This window comes from Penicillium cataractarum, assembly GCF_028827025.1.
Source record: "Penicillium cataractarum strain IBT 29864 chromosome Unknown utg000008l, whole genome shotgun sequence".
Classification (NCBI taxonomy): domain Eukaryota; kingdom Fungi; phylum Ascomycota; class Eurotiomycetes; order Eurotiales; family Aspergillaceae; genus Penicillium; species Penicillium cataractarum.
Window position 1 is genome coordinate 138,703 of NW_026622744.1, and position 19,410 is coordinate 158,112.

At 49.4% G+C, this 19,410-nt stretch overlaps 7 protein-coding genes across 7 annotated transcripts; 4 read left to right on the plus strand and 3 right to left on the minus strand.

Annotated features, from left to right (window-relative positions):
- Positions 1-299: 299 nt before the first annotated feature.
- dph1 (2-(3-amino-3-carboxypropyl)histidine synthase) lies at positions 300-1,653 on the minus strand (the record flags this gene model as incomplete). The annotated part of the gene is made up of 2 exons (XM_056702079.1): positions 300-1,456; positions 1,515-1,653. The coding sequence occupies 2 exons, from the start codon at positions 1,651-1,653 to the stop codon at positions 300-302; spliced, it is 1,296 nt and encodes a 431-aa protein (XP_056551079.1).
- Positions 1,654-1,924: 271 nt separating this feature from the next.
- Positions 1,925-3,060, plus strand: N7496_009166 (hydroxymethylglutaryl-CoA lyase; the record flags this gene model as incomplete). Its single annotated transcript, XM_056702080.1, has 2 exons — positions 1,925-2,176; positions 2,251-3,060. 2 exons carry the CDS (start codon positions 1,925-1,927, stop codon positions 3,058-3,060), a joined length of 1,062 nt encoding a protein of 353 aa, XP_056551080.1.
- Positions 3,061-3,329: 269 nt separating this feature from the next.
- Positions 3,330-3,761, minus strand: N7496_009167 (succinate dehydrogenase assembly factor 4; the record flags this gene model as incomplete). Its single annotated transcript, XM_056702081.1, has 1 exon — positions 3,330-3,761. The coding sequence occupies one exon, from the start codon at positions 3,759-3,761 to the stop codon at positions 3,330-3,332; it is 432 nt and encodes a 143-aa protein (XP_056551081.1).
- A 286-nt stretch (positions 3,762-4,047) lies between these two features.
- Positions 4,048-5,607, plus strand: N7496_009168 (acetylornithine transaminase; the record flags this gene model as incomplete). The annotated part of the gene is made up of 3 exons (XM_056702082.1): positions 4,048-4,173; positions 4,234-4,473; positions 4,540-5,607. 3 exons carry the CDS (start codon positions 4,048-4,050, stop codon positions 5,605-5,607), a joined length of 1,434 nt encoding a protein of 477 aa, XP_056551082.1.
- Positions 5,608-6,128: 521 nt separating this feature from the next.
- On the plus strand, positions 6,129-10,636 carry N7496_009169 (uncharacterized protein; the record flags this gene model as incomplete). Its single annotated transcript, XM_056702083.1, has 5 exons — positions 6,129-6,240; positions 6,314-7,061; positions 7,113-7,549; positions 8,263-8,347; positions 8,407-10,636. The coding sequence occupies 5 exons, from the start codon at positions 6,129-6,131 to the stop codon at positions 10,634-10,636; spliced, it is 3,612 nt and encodes a 1,203-aa protein (XP_056551083.1).
- A 775-nt stretch (positions 10,637-11,411) lies between these two features.
- Positions 11,412-13,563, minus strand: N7496_009170 (uncharacterized protein; the record flags this gene model as incomplete). Its single annotated transcript, XM_056702084.1, has 8 exons — positions 11,412-11,726; positions 11,783-12,523; positions 12,592-12,687; positions 12,762-12,915; positions 12,975-13,165; positions 13,249-13,390; positions 13,457-13,467; positions 13,540-13,563. The coding sequence occupies 8 exons, from the start codon at positions 13,561-13,563 to the stop codon at positions 11,412-11,414; spliced, it is 1,674 nt and encodes a 557-aa protein (XP_056551084.1).
- A 2,775-nt stretch (positions 13,564-16,338) lies between these two features.
- Positions 16,339-19,089, plus strand: N7496_009171 (uncharacterized protein; the record flags this gene model as incomplete). Its single annotated transcript, XM_056702085.1, has 4 exons — positions 16,339-16,875; positions 16,937-17,647; positions 17,712-18,456; positions 18,515-19,089. The coding sequence occupies 4 exons, from the start codon at positions 16,339-16,341 to the stop codon at positions 19,087-19,089; spliced, it is 2,568 nt and encodes an 855-aa protein (XP_056551085.1).
- Between the last annotated feature and the right edge of the window lie 321 nt (positions 19,090-19,410).

The following is a 19,410-nucleotide window of genomic DNA, read 5'->3' on the forward strand; positions in this document are numbered from 1 at the left end:
GCTGCCCCTAGACAGGAATAGAAATAGAATAGAAGATCTGATGAATAGGATGAAAGCAATGAGCAGATAGAGAGTAGCACAATAAGTGTATTGGAATAAACTGTCCACGAGCAGCTTCTTTACTTAAGACTACTTAACTTCCGTAGAGAAATCTGTTGGTCAACTTATTGCATGGACATGATTGCTCAGTTCTATTTTCAATTTTGTATACAAGGCCAGTCCCGCTGCCGTGTGCTCTATAAAGGGGTATAAACATTTCGAATGGTCGCATAACTGCATGGCACTCGTGAGGTGGCCGATCAAGCCGCACGAATGGCCTGCTCGGGCTTGGTTCGACCCAGTCCCTCCTTGGCATAAAAGTCCATTGGGTAAATACCATTGTTGGCCTTGTCCCAGTTCTCACGGACTCCCAAAGCGATGAGTGCTTCATATGGGGTCAACAATGGCCGGGAGAAGGCATAGCCCCAATCAATACTCAACCGTGGGCAGGCAATCTGTACCCAGCACTCTACGTCTGACATGGACGCGAGCTTTCCGGGGAAGATCTCACTCAACAAAAGATTCACCACGGGGATACCTCGCTCGGCGAGGTGGCGTTCGATCATCGCCATTGTGTTGGGGTTGCCTTGACGTCCAAGCGACCCCAAGATGATGCCCCATTTCTTAGCTGACTTGGCAGTGGCAATGGCATCTCGGCGAATGGTGTGCATTTCGTCGTGATCGTACGATTCACGGGTGAGTGTCCGTGAATAAGGATCATATCGGTATGCTGGGATGGTGGGGTTGTGGATCATTGCAGATTCAAGATGGAAGCGGCCATCGCCCAGATAGAGAAGAACGTCAATCTCGGACTCGGGCAGTTGGGGCGAGGTACAACCCAGAATTTCACCCTTGGAGAGAGGCATAATTTGCGGGATCACAACACGGAAGCCGGCACGCTCCAGAACCGCCTTGAGTCCGTGTAGAGTCGCGTTGAACTGGATGGTGCCCACAGTGGCGATGGTTTGACCGGGCTTAAAGTTGCGCTCGAGAGTAGCGATGAGGTGGCTAGTGTCGATGCTAATATCAACGAAGATGTATAGCGTCTTGATTTTGGTCACATCCACGGGGATCAAGCAGCTGTGGGCATAGTGGACCAAAAGGTCGCATCCCAGGGCTCGTGCCGTGTAGTCGTCAATGCAGCATGCACCGTATGTCACGTCACCCATGATCAACGTCTCGATGCCGGGACAGAATTGTGTAAGGATGTCCGAGATAGTGGTCGCAAAGATCAACAATCCTTCCGGGAACTGCAGCGCAACACGCTTGGCTCCTGAAGAGCGGACTCGGTGGATCGTCTTGGGGATCTCGAAGGAGTAGTTCTTGGGGAGAAGCTCGATTGCGGCTTGGATCTCTGGGTCATTTAGGATTTCTGGAGGCACTTGATTCAGGGTTCGCGGAGTCCTCCTTGGAGCGGCTTATTGCACAAACTTGTTAGTAACGGGCTCCGATGAGTGCCGGCAAATCCTGCATACCTGTCTGCACTGCCGTGGATTCGACATCATTCTGGCTCGTGGCGTCCTTTTGGGCCTGGGCTTCGGCAGTGCGTCGACCGACGAATCTCTTCTTGGGCTGGCGCATCTGACTGCCCGGGGTGTTTGCCGTGTCCTCCATCTTGACAGAAACCGTTGATCCTTCAAGTATGCAGAGTTGCAGAAGATCACCCCACTATCGCTTTCTATCGTTTTTATCTTTTTTTCGGTGGGGCGTGACTGTTCCCGCACTAATCCCAAAGGGGTTAAGCTCTCTCCGCATCAGACGAGCTCCCCTCTTTACTTACTTCTTCGACTCCTCGTCTCTCCTCTTTTTCTTTTCTCCTCATTGCTGATTCGGTACCTCTCTGATTCCTCCTTGGAGTCTCTCGATTCTCTTTGAAGCCACCAGGATGGCAACTTACTCTCGTCTACGTCTACTCTCGGCCTTCCGGGCACCTCTAGTCACACGATGCTATTCAACCGAGTCGCGGTTAGCCTCGGATCATGTTCGCATCGTGGAAGTTGGCCCTCGCGATGGACTGCAGAATGAGAAAAAGTCTATCCCGATGGACACAAAAATGGAACTGATTCGGAGACTGGCTAAGACCGGTGTCACCACCATTGAGGCCGGCTCCTTTGTACCGGCGAAATGGGTACCACAGGTATGGGGCCATCGGCGCATCTCGGCGCAACGATCGATTGATGTGGAATACTAACATCCCGGGGGGCTTTGAAGATGGCCAGCACGGCTGAAATCTGTGAACAACTTCTCACAGCACCTCCACAATCTCAAAGTACAATCGCCTATAATTATCTAGTTCCCAACATCAAGGGGCTGGAGAGTCTTGTCAAGATCATGGATGAAACCGGCGTTCCAGCAGACTCTCCCGGCTCAGAATCTAAATCGGCGACGACGACAGAAGTTTCCCTTTTTGCGGCCGCTACGGAATCCTTCTCTAAGGCCAACACCAATTGTACTATCGCCGAGTCCCTAGAGCGCATCAAACCTATCGTTGCGCTGGCCAAGACGAAGAACATTCGCGTGCGTGGATACGTCTCAGTTGCACTGGGCTGTCCCTACGAAGGTCCAGAAGTGAGCCCGTCCAAGGTGGCTGACATTACGGCGACTCTTTTGGAAATGGGTGCGGACGAGGTGTCGGTTGCCGATACTACGGGCATGGGAACTGCACCGCGGACAATGGAGCTCCTCCAGGCTCTCAAGGCCGCCGGTATTGCCAACACGGATCTGGCTCTTCATTTCCATGACACCTACGGACAGGCCTTGGTGAATACCATTGTCGGATTGGAGCATGGTGTTCGGATTTTCGACAGCAGTGTTGGAGGATTGGGTGGTTGCCCGTACTCCAAGGGTGCCACTGGCAACGTTTCCACGGAGGACCTCGTTCACACTATTCACAGCTTGGGCATGCACACGGGTGTCAGCCTCGAGGAAATGTCGCGAATCGGCTCGTGGATTAGTGGGGAACTCGGGCGAGTTAACGACAGCCGAGCCGGCAAGGCCACGCTGGGCCGACTGTCGGAATAAAAAGTGGTCCTCTGTGACAGTTATCCCTACTCCGCTTGTGCCATATAAATCACCTCTGTTTTGATATCTTTGAGCGAATTCCATTTTCGATCAGTTGTGGCTGCTCTCGTACATTCAGTACACATATCATACAATAATCCAATCCAATAGCCGAGACTCAGCCCACCAATTCTTTATATACATTGTGTCCCCATATCGATCTGTTCGTATAGAGCAGAGATGTGAATCAACGCCAGCATTAATGCATAGTCCTCAAGCAGCTGAGGCCTTCAGAAATCAGTCACACGGCCACCATAGCTCCAATCTCCAGCGGATCCCCATCGCAAAGGCTCATTCTTAGGTCCGCCAATTTCTCCCGTCTTGGGATTCTTCTCGCCCTCGAATTCGGGCTTCAGGCCCTGCAGCGCATCCGGGTGAAGCTCCTCGCCACTTCCGTTGACCTTGATCTCTGGCCGGGCGTCGGACTGTGGTGACTGATTGACCTGGGGCGTGCTGAATGCACCCGTTGAGCGACGTTGAAGTTCTTCGAAGATCTCTTGTTCTTCTTTGGGGAGACGTGGAGGAGCGGGAGTGTGCTTGAATCCGAATGAGGGTTTACCGTCGTCGCTGCGCAGAACGGCTGTTGTGGAGAGGGATCGGGCAGCAAGTCGGCTCGAGAAGGAAGGGACGCATACGCGACGCAATAGCAGGGAGGATGCCATGATTGTTGGCTTGGGAGGTATTTTTCAGCGATCAATGAGCCGTTGGTAAAAATGACGCCGAATCGCGGGAATAACAATCTCCAATGGCCTCGTGCCTCGGGAGGTGGCGCCGAACCCCCAAATGACTAAGACTGGCCGATCCGATCCCGATATCGCCTTATTTTTTTGGTTTCTCCGCCCCGTCGAGTCATCCGAGCAGTTGGTCCTCTTTTGATTTCCCTCCCCCAACTGCCCCTCGGACGACCAATTCGCCTTTGCAAGTCGTAGACAACTTTTGCAATCCACAATGTCTGCTCTTCGTTTGGCCGCGCGCCGTGTGCCTCGCGCAACTCGACTGGTTCCTTCCTTTGAGTCGCCGATCCAGCGACGCTTTGCGGCGACCTCCAATGCTCCCCAGGAAGTCAAGCGCCAGGTATGTAACTCGGTTCAAGATGGCAATTGCAAGACCAATTTGACTAATTGGTTTCTACAGAAGGAGTCTACTCTCCCCAACCCTGATCCTTCGCCGGACTCGCTCACCGTCTCGTTCATTAACGAGCGCGCGCCCTTCATGGTTCCGACTTACGTTCGCCCCGCTCCTATGATGATGAAGGGACAGGGTTGCTACCTGTGGGATATGGAGAACAGACGGTACTTGGATTTCACTGCCGGTATTGCAGTGAACTCTCTCGGTCACTGTGATCCCGAGATTGCCAAGATCATTGCGGAGCAGGTGCGGCGTCATAGATACATGCAGGCCCAACCGAGCAACTGCTAACTAGACGTGTGCTATATACAGGCTGAGACCCTCATCCACGCCTCCAACCTTTACCACAACCCTTGGACCGGTGCTCTGAGCCAGCTCCTCATCAACCTGACCCGCGAGTCTGGTGCTATGCGCGATGCCTCCCAGGTCTTCATCTCCAACTCCGGCACCGAAGCCAACGAGGCCGCGATCAAGTTTGCCCGCAAGGTCGGCCGTTCTATCGATCCCTCCGGTGCCAAGCACGAGTTCGTCTCCTTCCACAACTCCTTCCACGGTCGTACAATGGGTGCCCTGTCTGCTACCCCGAACCCTAAGTATCAGACTCCCTTCTCGCCAATGCTCCCCGGTTTCAAGTACGGCAACTACAACGATATTGAGCAACTGCAGACCCTCATCACCGAGAACACTTGCGGTGTGATTGTCGAGCCCATTCAGGGCGAGGGTGGTGTCAACGTCGCCAGGCCCGAGTTCCTTGCCGCTCTTCGCAAGCGCTGCGATGAGGTCGGCGCTGTGTTGATCTTCGATGAGATCCAGTGCGGTCTGGCCCGTACCGGCAGCTTTTGGGCTCACGGCCACCCATCTCTGGCCCCTGCCTCGGGTGAGGCTGCCCACCCGGATATCCTGACCACTGCGAAGGCCCTTGGTAACGGTATCCCCATTGGCGCGACCATTGTCTCTGGCAAGACCGTCGCATCTCACATCAAGACTGGTGACCACGGTACTACTTTCGGTGGAAACCCGCTGGCCTGCCGAGTCGCCTATCACATCGTCGCACGTCTGGCCGACCCCGAGCTCCAGAGCGCCGTCCTGGAGAAGTCCAAGGTCTTCACCTCTGGCTTCCAGGCTCTGCAACAGAAGTACCCCGACGTTATCTCGGAGGTTCGTGGCCGTGGTTTGATCCTCGGTCTCCAGCTGGCCCCTGCTTTCACCTCCAAGGCCGCTGATATAATCACTGCTGCTCGTGAGCGTGGACTGTTGATCATTACTGCCGGTGATGGCTGCATCCGCTTCGTTCCTCCCTTGACCATCACGGAAGAGCAGATCCAGACTGGCTTGAACATCCTCGAGCAGGCTCTGACTTCCGTGGTGTCTCAGGCTTAGATTTGATCTTGTCTGATTTGCATGCCGCCTACGATGTGTTTGATATATACCATTTCGCTGGAGCGATTACTTTGTTCTTTTCTTTTTGTGTTTGGATTTTACCTTGCATTCCGATATATAGATCGTTGATACATGTAGACATGAAGCGCGAAAGATGAAAAGTTGGCTCGCCTTTACTTTAGCTATTCACAACTATGATTTGTCTTTTATATTTCAATGCCGCGACGACTACCTAAGTGTTGCCAAGTTAGAGTCATTCCGTTATCACTATCAGTAGATGTGATGACGCGTAGCAGAACCCGCCCGGTGGACCGCCGGAACTTCAACTTCCCTCATTCAGTGGTGATACACGCACCTGCCCCGATTTTCCTCGTATGCCCTCCGAGATGATCTCTCTTTCTTAGTCTGAACTCATGGACCGGGCATCCGTCCATGTTCCCTTTTATCTGTAGCCTTTGAACTCCCTCACGCGACCACCTACTTCAACAATACATCCCCGCGCCCCATCCGAGGACGGCCCAATGTTTTCCTCTACCGATTCTTCGAGGTCTATCCTCAGTCGCATATATGATCGGCTCACAGGAGTTTTCCGCGGCGCAGACCCTCGGGTCTGCGTCGCCTTTTGGCTATTTGGTGCGCTTTGCTTCGACTTGTGGTGAAATCGGATCATATTTCAGGAATATTGACTGATAGCTTCCGATTCTAGGCCTAGTTAACAATGTCCTCTATGTGATTCTCCTCTCCGCAGCACTAGACCTCGTCGGTCCGGATGTCCCCAAAGGCATCGTCCTCCTGGCGGATATTATTCCCTCCTTCGGGACTAAGTTGATCGCCCCGTACTTCATCCACGTGGTACCCTACTCGATGCGAGTGATAATCTTCGTATTCTTATCCGTCGTGGGAATGCTGGTTGTCGCGCTGAGTCCGAGCTATACAGATGGCGGGACCATTTCGTCCAAGCTGGCTGGCGTCGTCCTGGCGAGTCTTTCCGCGGGCGGCGGCGAGTTGAGCTTTGTCGGTCTGACACATTTCTATGGACCGTTCAGTTTGGCAGCCTGGGGTAGTGGGACGGGCGCTGCAGGCTTGGTTGGTGCAGGTGCTTATGCTCTGGCTACGTCTACCATGGGTGTTTCTGTCCGAGCAACCCTTCTGGCGTCTGCTATTCTCCCGGCGATCATGGCGTTGAGCTTTTTCATAGTTCTGCCTCGAGCAGCACTGCGCGTTCAGGAATCTACAGGGGGTGGATATATTGCGGCTACCAGAGGTGACGAGCTAGATGAGGATGAACCAGATGACGAGGGCCATGAGATTGAGCGCGGTGAAGAGGAAGGACTTTTGGGAGTCTCTGTCCACTCGGCTGATACCTACAAGTCTGCTCATATTAACGAGGCGTCTTCTCGGTGGGCTCGGTTTCGTGCTAATCTGCGACGGCTCCAAGGGCTTTTCTTTCCCTTGTATGGCTTTTCTCTGCGATTTGGATAATATTCATGCTAATCAGTTTACAGCATGCTCCCATTACTACTCGTATACATCGCCGAATACGTGATCAATCAGGGTGTCAGTCCGACACTCCTCTTCCCATTATATACAACCCCTTTTAAGAGCTTCCGCGCCTTCTATCCAGCCTACAACGCCATCTACCAAGCCGGCGTCTTTATTTCGCGATCCTCAACACCATTCTTTAGAGTACACCATCTCTATCTTCCGTCTTTCCTCCAAATTCTCAACTTGGTCCTATTGACTCTGCACGGCATGTTCAACTTTATCCCGAATGTTTACCTTGTCTTTGTCATCATTTTTTGGGAAGGCTTACTTGGCGGACTGGTCTATGTGAATACCTTTGCAGAGATTGCCGATCGAGTGCCTAAAGAAGATCGTGAGTTCTCGTTGGGCGCTACGACGGTGAGTGACTCGGCGGGAATTTGTATTGCTGGGTTTTTGAGTATGCCCTGGGAGGTTTTGCTGTGTCGTTGGCAATTAAGCCATGGCAGGGAGTATTGTCGGCAGGTCTAGTCTTGCTTAGATTTGATTTGGGCGTCATTAATGTTGTAGGTGAATGATGGCTATTTAGACAGATGGCTAGAAATATCGTTCTTTATGTTTGTAGGTATAGACTTCAAGTTCCAATCCTCGCTGAATAGCAAGTGGTTGTCCTGGCTACCTGAGGGTACGAAGTTGAACCACGTGGAAATTTATTGTGCATTCAAATTATCCTCCACGGTAGTACATTATTGTAGTACAAACGTGTATAATTCTTAGTCGTGGGTGAAATACAGTTTCAACGTGGACGTCTCGTGGCTCGTGGCTGCGTCACTGACATGTGATAGTGTGGGGGGCTCACATGTGATTCAACCCGAAAGCAACTGGACCTGCTGAGCCACACTCAACCTTCTCTTCACCTTCAAGTCTCTTTCATTTCAGTGCGACAGTGATACCGAGTACCGAGTACTGGAGGCTCGGTTCACTGATTGTTCTTACAGATCTCCTGGTGGGTTCTTGCTCGGGGTTTAGAGTACGACCATCCCTAGCGCCGGATCGGGTCGACAGCCAAGCAAAGGGACATTTGAAACATTACCTCCTATGTGGAAATGATAGGTATGAACTATGCATGAAAAGCTATTCCAAGATTCCTGGGCTTACCCAAGTCTTTAACAGACCACGTCTTGGGAAGACCTTCGACTCGGTTTCGCAAGATCCAGGTCTTTGCGGTCGTCTCATTTTGGTCTTTCTATCTGCTAAGGTACGTCACTTTATCCGCCAGGGAAATTCACTTAACTCACTTAATTCTTTCCATCACAGAGCTGATAAACATGGCCCGCCGCTTGTTCGGTCCATCTCATCGCACTTCACCGGCAAATTAACCAGCTGGCAGACGACGGTCATCATCTTCTTATGGCTCTATGTGAGTCGCAACTTTGCCAAGATCGTGGGCTTGGAATGCCCAGAACCACTAGCAAATCTTTATTCTCGATCATTCTTTCGCGCAACATGGATCACCACTGGATTGGATGCCGGGTTTTGGACAGCAATGAAAATCAAGCCTAAATGGCTACGCGATTTGGCATCGCTAGTCTTCACAGTCTATTATCTAATTGCCGCAGAGCAAGCAGATGAGAAGGTACGCCGAGTCAGGGGTACGCTCACATTAGAGCACCTTCGCGTATCGTGGAATAAGGCGACAAGCCCCTACCTATGGTTCCTGGCGAGTCTGGTTCGTCCTCGACTTACCCGGTATGGTCCGCGAGCGATCCGGATCCCCCGGCCTAAGCATTCGGCGCACACGGAGCCGATAAATGCATGGATGTACTTTGATGGGCCGCTCAGCGCACTGAAGGATCAAACCTCGCTGGTACTGGACGTTCCAGGTGGTGGATTCGTTGCGATGGGGCCCCGCAACTCAGAGGACAAATTGCTTTCTTGGGCAGGGCAGCTGAAAGTCCCGGTCTTGAGTATTGACTACAAGAAAGCGCCCGAGTATGCATACCCATATGCACTTCATGAATGTTATGATGTCTATCATACGATCATGGCGACGAATGGCCGCTGTTTGGGGCTGAGTGGCTCGACACGCCCTCGAGTTGTGGTAACTGGAGAGAGTGCTGGCGGCAACCTTGCTGTCGGTATGACACTGATGGTTCTACAATCAGCCATGGCGCAAGGATGGCAAGGCGACAATGTCCTTCCTCGACCGGACGGTCTTGTGCTAGCGTATCCGGCGCTGAACGTGAGGGTCGAAAGCTGGATGACGGACGAGCAGATGTCTTTGATCCAAGATAGAAGTTGTCGTCAGACAAACAGTGGTGTGTTGCAGCGAAAGCAGGACCAGTATCGCAGGCTCACGCCGTACGCTTCACCCGGCCACTCTGTTGAAAATTTGACTACGATATCTACCGACGAGAAGCGACCAAAACAGGAACCAATCGGGACCGATATAGCTGCCGAGACATCAAAGGCATTACGTGATAAGTTAGAGAAGAGCGAACACGTCTCTGGAGACGCTGCTCCCAAGACTGCTGGTCCGGTCAATCCACTCAAGACTCGACTGGCTGTCTCCTCCATGATCTCATATGTCCATGATCGAATCCTCACGCCAGAAATGATGCGTGCGATGATCATCCTCTACATTGGACCCCACCACCGGCCAGACTTCAATACAGATTTCTATCTGTCACCCGTCCTCGCACCAGACGCTCTACTAGCTCAATTCCCAAAGACATACATCCTAACTGGCGAACGAGATCCACTTGTCGATGATACCGTCATCTTCGCCGGTCGACTACGACAAGCAAAGCTCCACCGTTTCCATGAGCGTCAAGATCTCGGGCTCGAAAAGTCACAACGCCACTTCAATGAGAAAGACCACGTAGAAGTCTCTCTCATCCCTGGAGTCTCACATGGCTTCATGCAAATGGCGGGCTTTTTCCCCGACGCCTGGAAGTATATCAACCGTAGCGCGCGGTGGATCGAGAGTCTGTTCGAAAACGCAAACCTACAAACATCCGAATACAGCCTCCTTCAACTCTCTCAACTCTCGAATCTGAAGAGCCCCCTGAAATTGCGGGGTCTTTCCCAGAGCAATGCGAATGTCAAGAAAAATCATTTCCGCAGCCTCACAGGTGAATCCTCCGCCGACGAGGATAGACCATTGGAGATGAATATGAGCAAAATCACGCCCCTTTCCCAAAACGAACAATCATCATCTGCAACAGATTTGCCATTACGACGCAGACGGTCCAAATCATCCTTTGCGTCCACTCACCTCGGCGGGCTGACGACTCTGGGTAACAACTCTAGCGATGTACGTGAATTCCGCGCAAAGCTCAAACGCTTGGAAATCAGTCGCAATTTTCGAGATTTGTATTTCTCGGATGAAGTCAACAGTGCTCCGGAGAGTCCGGTTGCTATGCGCCCTCGTGGGAGGAGTATCACATCGCTTGATAGCGAGGAGGATATTTTAGATCGTAGGATGAATGGGATAGCGGGTGGTTTGATGGGGTTGGGCGAGGGTGCTCAAACACCGGGGGCGTGAATATGAGCGTGAGATTCGGGGATATAGATGCATGATTTACGAGATATGATTGAGATCGATACCTCAGATTGGGTTTGAGAGTTACTAGATTCTAGAGTTGTTAGATAAGCTATCACCGTCTTGCATACAATTTCTTTGAATTTTATGGTCTGCTATCTTTGATATCGTCTGTTAGTAAAGATAAGCAATGATATAGAGATATGGACTGCAGATATCGATATCGATAACTGAAGATTGATGATAGTCCGGGGCTTATCAGATATGAGGTAATCTCACGCTGCTCTATCAACCTCCACGATAGCTGATGCATACTCTTATCGGTGAAGTATTACGTTTCATCTCCTAGATAGCTGAAAATGTACGAGGCCTTTATCTGTTGATGCCCAACGTGATTGTGATATCTTGTCCATGCTGCCTTTTGCAGTTCTTCTTGTTGTCGATCTATCATCGACATGCGAGGTAATCAGTCGGAGTTGACAGGTGAAAATTGGCCGGTCGGACACGATACGATAACAATGTGCTTGTTTGTTCTAGTTAAGGCAAGCACGGGTCTTGGCCAGGGAATATAAGCACCCCGATATGGAACCATGAGCCCGCCTTTTCTCGGTCTCCGTGTGTACGGAGTACAGATCAACTACTTGCCATATGGAGCGATTTGCGAAGGACTACTTGGAACGCCCTGCAAACATCAAACCGGACACATCATAATCGCATTCTAGTTCATAGCTGATTCAAGAGACGAAATAAACTATTGGTACACATCCCAACATCCCGTCTAAAGCTTCCAAATACTCGAACCAGCAGTCCACTTCCGGCAAGTCTTCCCGTAGAAGTAGAAGAGGAAACCGAAAGAGCACCACAGCACTGTCAAACACATATTCATCATAATAGCCGGGATGTAGCCAGACTCCTCAGTCCATGTCGTGATGAATTTACTGAAACCGTAGCCCCATACGTTCTTGTTCACGGTGATGGCAATAAACACTGAGCCGACGACGGGCTTATAACTATCGACGGCGTAGGTACTCGCAATAGCGGGCAGGGCTGTCACCTGAATACCGGCGCAGGTATAACCGACAATCACAATTGCCTAGAACTCAGTTAGAATGAGAAATTCAAGCTGCTTTTTAAGAGGGATATACGTACCCGCCAATCCCAGTGATACTCGTATCCAAATGCGATGATGAAATTTCCGATAATTGAAATTATAACGTAGGGGATAAGCGTCGGCAAACGCATCTCCGGCTCTCTGATACCTCTGTTCTTCTTAGTTGCTCGCATAGAGATCCAGTCAGAGAGGGGACCATTGGTAAGAAGTCCAATCATCGCACCAGCAAGACTGGCAAAGTTGGTAAAGCCGATAGACTGACTGGACCAGTTATATGGCGGAGCACCGAAGGCTTGACTCTGGGTAAGATTGGCGGTGAGGAAACAGCTGGCAGACCATGACACCACAAACGCAGCATACTCAACGATTGGGAACGCGAGCAAACGCCAAGGCACCCAGAATGCGAGAAGCAAAGTCTTGACCCAGTGAGGATCGGGCTGGTAAATGTTGAACTGGCCTTTCGAGGGTTGGCCCTTGTGGAGGAATGGATCCATCGACGTGTCCTCGACTGGTGGGTTCTGGACCTCCAGGTGCGTCTGCAGGTTCTTGGAGGAGTCCTCTGGTGATTCTTCCTTTTCCTTTCCATCCGCAGAGTCCCCGGTGGAAGTAACTGAAGTCTCAGTATTGTGGATCTCGTTTGGATGAGTGCGATGCCACTTTGTCTCTGGGAAGGCGAACGCTGCGGCAAGAATGATGAAAACGAAAGCAGCCACGTTGAGCCACCAGAAGCTGCGCCAGCCAACGTGGAGAGCCATCGAGCCGGCGATAATGGGACCGACCTATCATTTCACCAAGAATTAGTTCACTCTATAGCACGTACTGTCGATACTTCTAGTTGTAAACTTACCATCAGGGAGCCGAAGTAGAGAGCAAAGTACATGGTGTTATAATAACCTCGCTCATGAAGGAAGAAGATATCGGTAATGACTTGGGGGCAGAGAGTCTATGACATCCATCATCAGTCAGTTATTATCCATTGAATATCCAGGGAGTATTTTGGCAGATATATCATCTTACCTCGCATGGTCCAGCGCCAAATCCATTCAAGACGCAAGCACCCATGAAGCTTCCATAGGTAGTTGCCTTGGCCCGCCAAATGTTAGACGCCAAGCACACCAGAGAAGAGAAGATCAAAACGGGTCTTCTTCCAAATGTGTCGGAGATGGGAACCCTGAAGTCGCAACCGTAAGCAAAAGCGATAAGATATTTCCAGATCGAATAAAATCTCACCAAAAGAAGTTACTGAATCCGAGAACTAGAATGCACACTCCGGTAAATTGCACAACGGCAGCCAGATCAGAGTTGAATGCTTCGATCAAATCCCCGAACATTGGCGCCAGCGCCAAGGGTCCAATACCCATGATGACATTGCTTGCCATCGCGATAAAGATAGTGATGAACTTCCAATATCTGTTCCAATTCTAGATTGAGGGGGAAATTGGCTGTGTCAGCATGTAGTCACACAGTGCTACCCCGCGGCTAATATCATGGTTCATGTACATACGAGAGGATCGTTTCGGTCCTGGGATGGTTGAGGAACCAAGACATTCGACGATGCGCCGGATTGTCTCACGAAATGATGCGAGCCTACATCGGTCATGATCTCCGTACCAGGGTAGATCTTGACGTGGAGCTCATCTTCGAGTCTACATATTTGTTAGCCACGCGACGATTCTGTGATACTCTGCAAGTGTTATGCAGGGTTGACATACTGGCGAAGAGTCTAAATTTGACATGTTCTGTTAGTCTCCGGATGATTCAAAATGAGTTTGCGCGTCAATAGGGGGGAACCCACCGCCTCATCGTTGTTCATCTCCATGATGAAAGTTTCGGCCAAGGCAGCTCACTCGAGAATGGCAACTTGCGACCGAAGAAAATCTCCTGGACTTGAAGAAGTGACATGCACCTGGGGGACACGCGTGGTTTTGAGTTCCGCCGTGGCCGAGGCAGGAAAGCTTCCTCTTCTTGGCCATTGGAGTGTCAACGAATCAACTGCACGTAATTTAAGGGGTTTGATACCGGTCTCGTCCAGCCAGAGTTTCCCTGGGGGTGGCTGACAGCTAAGCTCCTTAAGGACGGGGTGACTCCAGAGAACCGCCAATCAACGCGAATCCCCCACGGGAAAACCCTTGCGGGGGAAACCCTGGGGGACAAACGGGATGCGCTGGGAGAGCGACTGCCGGGGGGCGCTTTTGTTGTCCATGGGCTTAAGCAGGCGATGGCTAACTCAAATGCCTCCAATCAGGGTGAAAGCCACAAGCTTATCGAGACAGAAAGCTCAATGGCGGCAGCTGTACTCGGCATTTTGAAGCTGTCATCCTGAAGTCGTGTACACATTGTACGGGGTATTCCCCAGATGACTCCCTGCGTCTCCACGGTCCGGGGTGTGGCTTGTTTGTAATCATCGTGTAATCAACGAACGGTCAGAATGACCTGTAGAGTCGGTGCAAATATCCGATCGGCTATTGTCAGTCATGGATTGGGATGACGCGCTTGTTGGTAGGTTGGAAGAGAGTAAATAGTGGGGAGAAGCGACAGAGTCACGGGGTTCTCCATCTCGAAATGTGTGGGGAAGAAGGTACCACACAGTACAGTACTCGGCAGTTGCTCTCCTCAAGATCCGGGGAAATTGGCCACTTGAGTAATAAGGATGACACCACTATGATACTCTTGGACTTGAGGACCTATGCCGTGCACTAGTTTGGAAGGGTCCCGGCATCCTTGTAAACAAGATCGTGCTGTCAATCATTTACAACCCCACCTGAAGCTTATTAACGCGATGCAAATCGTTCTAGTGACTGATCTCTGTATGTTATGTAGCTCAATACCATGGATTAGCCCTTTGCAATCAAGAGAAAGCACCAGAGAGTTTTCTAGCCAAGCAAAAGAGAAGTAAGGCTCGCCAATGTTCCATAATGCTGTGTACATCTACCATGTACTATGATAGACAGCACTTTGCTATAAGAAGAATTACCACCTACCCTAAGTTTCTCTTTTTACTTAGTGAGGTCATATATATGGATAAAGCTTAGGTACGCCATTTGACGCTCCTTTTGTCTTGTTTACTAGGTTTGGTGAATAGTGGCTTCTGTGCTAGCACGTCCTTAGAACGGACTGCCCCCCTTGCCATAATAGGAAATTCGATGCCTCATTGATGCCTTACAGCCTAATTAGCCACGACAAACCACCGAAGTATGAATATGAAAAGGGTTGCGATTGCTTTTCTTCAAAGGATTTGGAAATTATCTCTCAAGGCTATTCAACTGAATCTGAGGCAGTCAGAAAGGATGCTCGAGTAGAATTTCAATAAGCTCCTTGAGCTTAGGGAAAGAAAAAGTAGAAGCACACAATCAACACACACCACTGTGCGGGCTACGGCGCAAGTCGTTAATATCATTCTAGTGACAATCAAATTCTTCATCTGCAACGAGAGGGAATGGAAGTAATAGTAGAGCAATAGAGCATTCAGCTCGGATATTAGATCTTTCTGCCTTGAAGCCTGTCATCATCCGGACATGGGTATCGGACTAATAAAAGGACATGCAGGGATTAGGCCTCTGCATGGTGCGGTCTTGGTCCTTAGGTCGAGGACCGCGGACCGGACCGCACGGTCTTGCGGTCTCGAATTCGGGGGTTGAGACCGCACCATAGTGAACCGCGGTCCCTTGCGGTCTTCACCACGGTGAACCGCAATTGCATAATTCTACCAAGACCTTCTCTTTTCGGCTACATAAATTGATGATTCATCCCATTTAATTACTGTTATTAAACACTGTTTTGGTCCCTTCATAAACATTTACTGTATTTCAGCATCAGCCACTATGAAAACAGATGAAATATACTCGTATATAGAAAATCTACTATTTAAAATACCTAGACCTGCCAGTACTAGTATATTTCTAAGTTCTAATAGAGAGGTTTAGTAATAATTATTGCTGGCTAGGTGTATGAGGTAAGAAATATATATTTCGATATCAGTACCTGACCCTATCTTCATCTGAGACTTCTTCGTTGAGTGTACATAACCCCCTACATACAGCTAAAATAGGTATTAAGGGTATTATCAGAGAGCTTAGATTCTCTAGTTAACTATTTATCTTGAAATTCTATATTCTACTACTAATATATCATAATAATCTCTTTTCAAAATTGGTTTCTCTGATATGAAGTGTAGACTTAGAAAGAAAAGGAGGATTATACTATTATATGGGCCTTCTAGCGGTCCTTTTCGGTCCTGTGCGGTCCTCCTCATGGTTCTCTGCGGTCCTCTGCGGTCAATCATAGTATTTCCTACTAGCTGTCTATGCGGTCTTCTGCGGTCTTTGCAGCCCTCTATGCGGTCTATCGCGGTTTTTCCTGCGGTTCTATGCGGTCTTCTGCGGTCTTCGTAGCCCTTATCCTATCGGATTGTAGTAAAGTGGAGCCTACTGCCTAATCACTATTACAATTCAATTTGATCTATCTAAATCATGCCTATAGCTTTCTCCTAGAGAAAATCCTTTATTCAGCTTTTTCTAGTAGACGGAAATATTTTAGCAGGTATCTCCTTAAGTCCTTTACCTCCCCCGTCCTATCCTATACTCATTTCGTCAAAATGTTACAGAGTCAGGCCTCCTCTCAGTTCTCTGATCAGTATCCCTCATCGGCTTTTGAGGATAATCCACGAGATACTTTCTCCTTCTTCACATCTGATGGGCTGTTTAACCTCGACGGGCGCGAAACGCCAACTTCTACTCCTAACGTGAACTTACTCCGACCGGCGATTCCTCCTGTTATCCCAGAAACACTCGAACGCGTTGGTCCTCCTAAAAGGAAAAACTATATCCTCTGGACAGAAATGGCGAATGAGGATTTCATCGTCTGGTGGTTAAAGACGGAGTATGGAAGTAAGATGAAACGGAATATCTTTGAGGGTAGACGCAATGCAGAATGTTGGGACCACTTCTACCAGGTCGCTACTATCCAGGATGGGTCTCCTAAGGTAATATGCAAGAATTGCGACCATATCCTTGCCCATCCTGCCGATAAGCGCCGGGGAACATCTACTATGAATAGGCATTATTCGCAAGTAGGTACCTGTCGGAGAGGACCGACTCAGTCGCAAGATATTAGGAAGGCTATCAAGAACGGGGTATGGATAATCAGTCTACCTTTTTCTAATTATTACTAATCTTATAAAATACCCCTTCTAGGCATATCTGTCGTCTCGTAAAGCATCATTTACGCCGCAAGCTTGGATGGAAAGGTTAATTACCTTTATTGCTGCCTCGCGGCTACCCTTCCAGCTTATTGAGCATCCTGAATTTCGCGCCCTTCTTGAGATGGCCCGGCTTGCTCCCTGCTTCCCCGAAATCCCAACTGCAACCACAGTCCGCCGTCATCTTCAAGAGATCGTGGAAGAACGCCAGTATACTCTTCTACAGAAGCTTCCTAATAGTGCTAAGCTCTCTATTGCATTAGATTGCTGGACCTCACCATTTCGCCAAGCTTTTATGGCAATAACGGGCTATTTCATTGACCAAGAGTGGAATTACCGAGAGCTCTTGCTTGGCTTTGAACCTCTACAGGGCTCACATACGGGGGCCTATCTAAGCACTGTCCTGCTTGACCTTCTTGAGAAGCATCGGATTACTGAGAGGGTGTTAACTATTACTACTGATAACGCATCTAATAACGGAACATTACTCGGTAGCCTTCAAGAGGTCGTCGAATCCCTACAGCTACCTAGTAGTATACCGGTTATTCGTATACCATGTATTGCACATGTTATACAGCTCAGTTTGAAGGAGCTCCTTGGTCAGATGGACGCGAACCCAGGAAACGAGAGGGAAGAGATTGAATGGACCGAGAAAGGGCATATAGCTCGGCAAGAGAATAGAAAGATCGTGGATACTCTGAACAAGGTCTAGCTCTCTCTAATCTCTTACTATTATCTCTCTTTCTTTACTAACTCGCACTATATTCTAGGTTCGGAAGGTAGCAGTCTACATCAACAAAAGTCCCCAGCGCCGCGAGAGCTTCATAAGGCTTCAGACGAAAGAGCCTAAGCTTATGCCTATACAAGATGTTCGGACACGATGGAATTCGACGTTCCTCATGCTCAGGCGTGCCCGGCGATTGCAGTCTGCCTTTGATGACTTCTGTGTCCAATTCAACCTCGCTGATGTAAAGATAGACAGAGATAAATGGCGACAAGTTGACTATCTTCTGTCAATCACTTATCCCTTCTTCAAATTCACTTCGTCTCTTTCGGCAACTACAGACGTGACTATCCATAACGTCTTTGGTATCTATAACGCCCTATTCACACATATTGATAAGGCGAAAGTGCAGCTAGCGCGAAAGAAGGTTGGTTGGAAGAGAGTGATGAAGTCCGCGCTTGACCGTGCGCGCGATAAGCTTACAGAGTATTATGGAAAGACTGATGATATTCCTGGTGATCTCTATGCAATTGCGACTATCCTAGGACCACGGAACAAGCTAGAGTTCTTCACAACATCTGAATGGGAACCTCACTGGGGGCCTCGCTATAAGCAGTCGCTAGAGGCTTACATTCAGCCTTACCGGCAGCGCTACGAAGAGGCACAGTCTACATCAACTCTCCAGCCCACAATTCAAGACGTCTCTGACATTGATATCCTTCTGAGACCTACTGTATCTCTTCAGTCAAACGTGACGGCTCCAGATGAGCTTACACGGTATCTTAGAAGTAGTAAGTTAATCTATATACCTCTTCTTATATACTCCTTCTCTTATACCACCCTCACTAGGTACTGTCGAAGCAACCCCTCTCGTTTTCTGGAAAGAACACCAAAATGAATATCCTATTCTGGCAAGCCTTGCTCGAGACATCCTTACAACACCAGCCAGTGGTTCTGGCGTTGAGCGGTTATTTAACTCTGCGCGTGATATCTGCCATTATCGCCGGGGCTCACTGAAACCGCAGACAATCAAGGAATTGATGTTGTTTATGTGTACAACAAAATTTGACGTGGAGTCAGAGCAGCTTGCCCTAGTTGATGAGTATCTTTCTACGCAAGAGAAGCAAGCAAAGAAAGAGCAGAAGGACGCCCAGAAGAAAGAGGAACAATTTGATCCAATTAGTGATAACGAGGAAGACCTATCCACTACTGAAGATTCTGCCGAAACTATCCAACTTCCTAGTGCGCGAGCGCTTGGAAAGAGAAGGGCTACCCCGGATCAGCTATTTGAACTTGACGATGATGACGATGAGGTTCCCCTGCCTGATAATAGCCACTTAGAAGAAGGGAGGACTACTCAGAGGCGTTCATCTGGGCGTGTTCCAAAGCGCTTGAGACAGGATGAGGATTTTGTATATCTTTAATAGAAACAAGAACCACATAAGCTATTCATAAGGAAATCAGTCAATCCTCGCTTTTTCGGTAGAAATCAACAGACACCAAACAAAGAATTATTCTTTACTCCTACCTCAGAATTATATAAAATTAAATATCATTTGAAAGCAGAATACTCAAAAATACAGGCGACTTCTACATAAATTATGCATACCTTGGGTCTAAGATGTTTTGCTTGTTTGCAGGACCGCAGGACCGCACCAAACCGCAGTGGTGCGGTCCCTAAAAATGTAGGACCGCCCAGCGGTCTCAAGGTCTGGGACCAAAGACCGCGCGGTGCGGTCTAATGC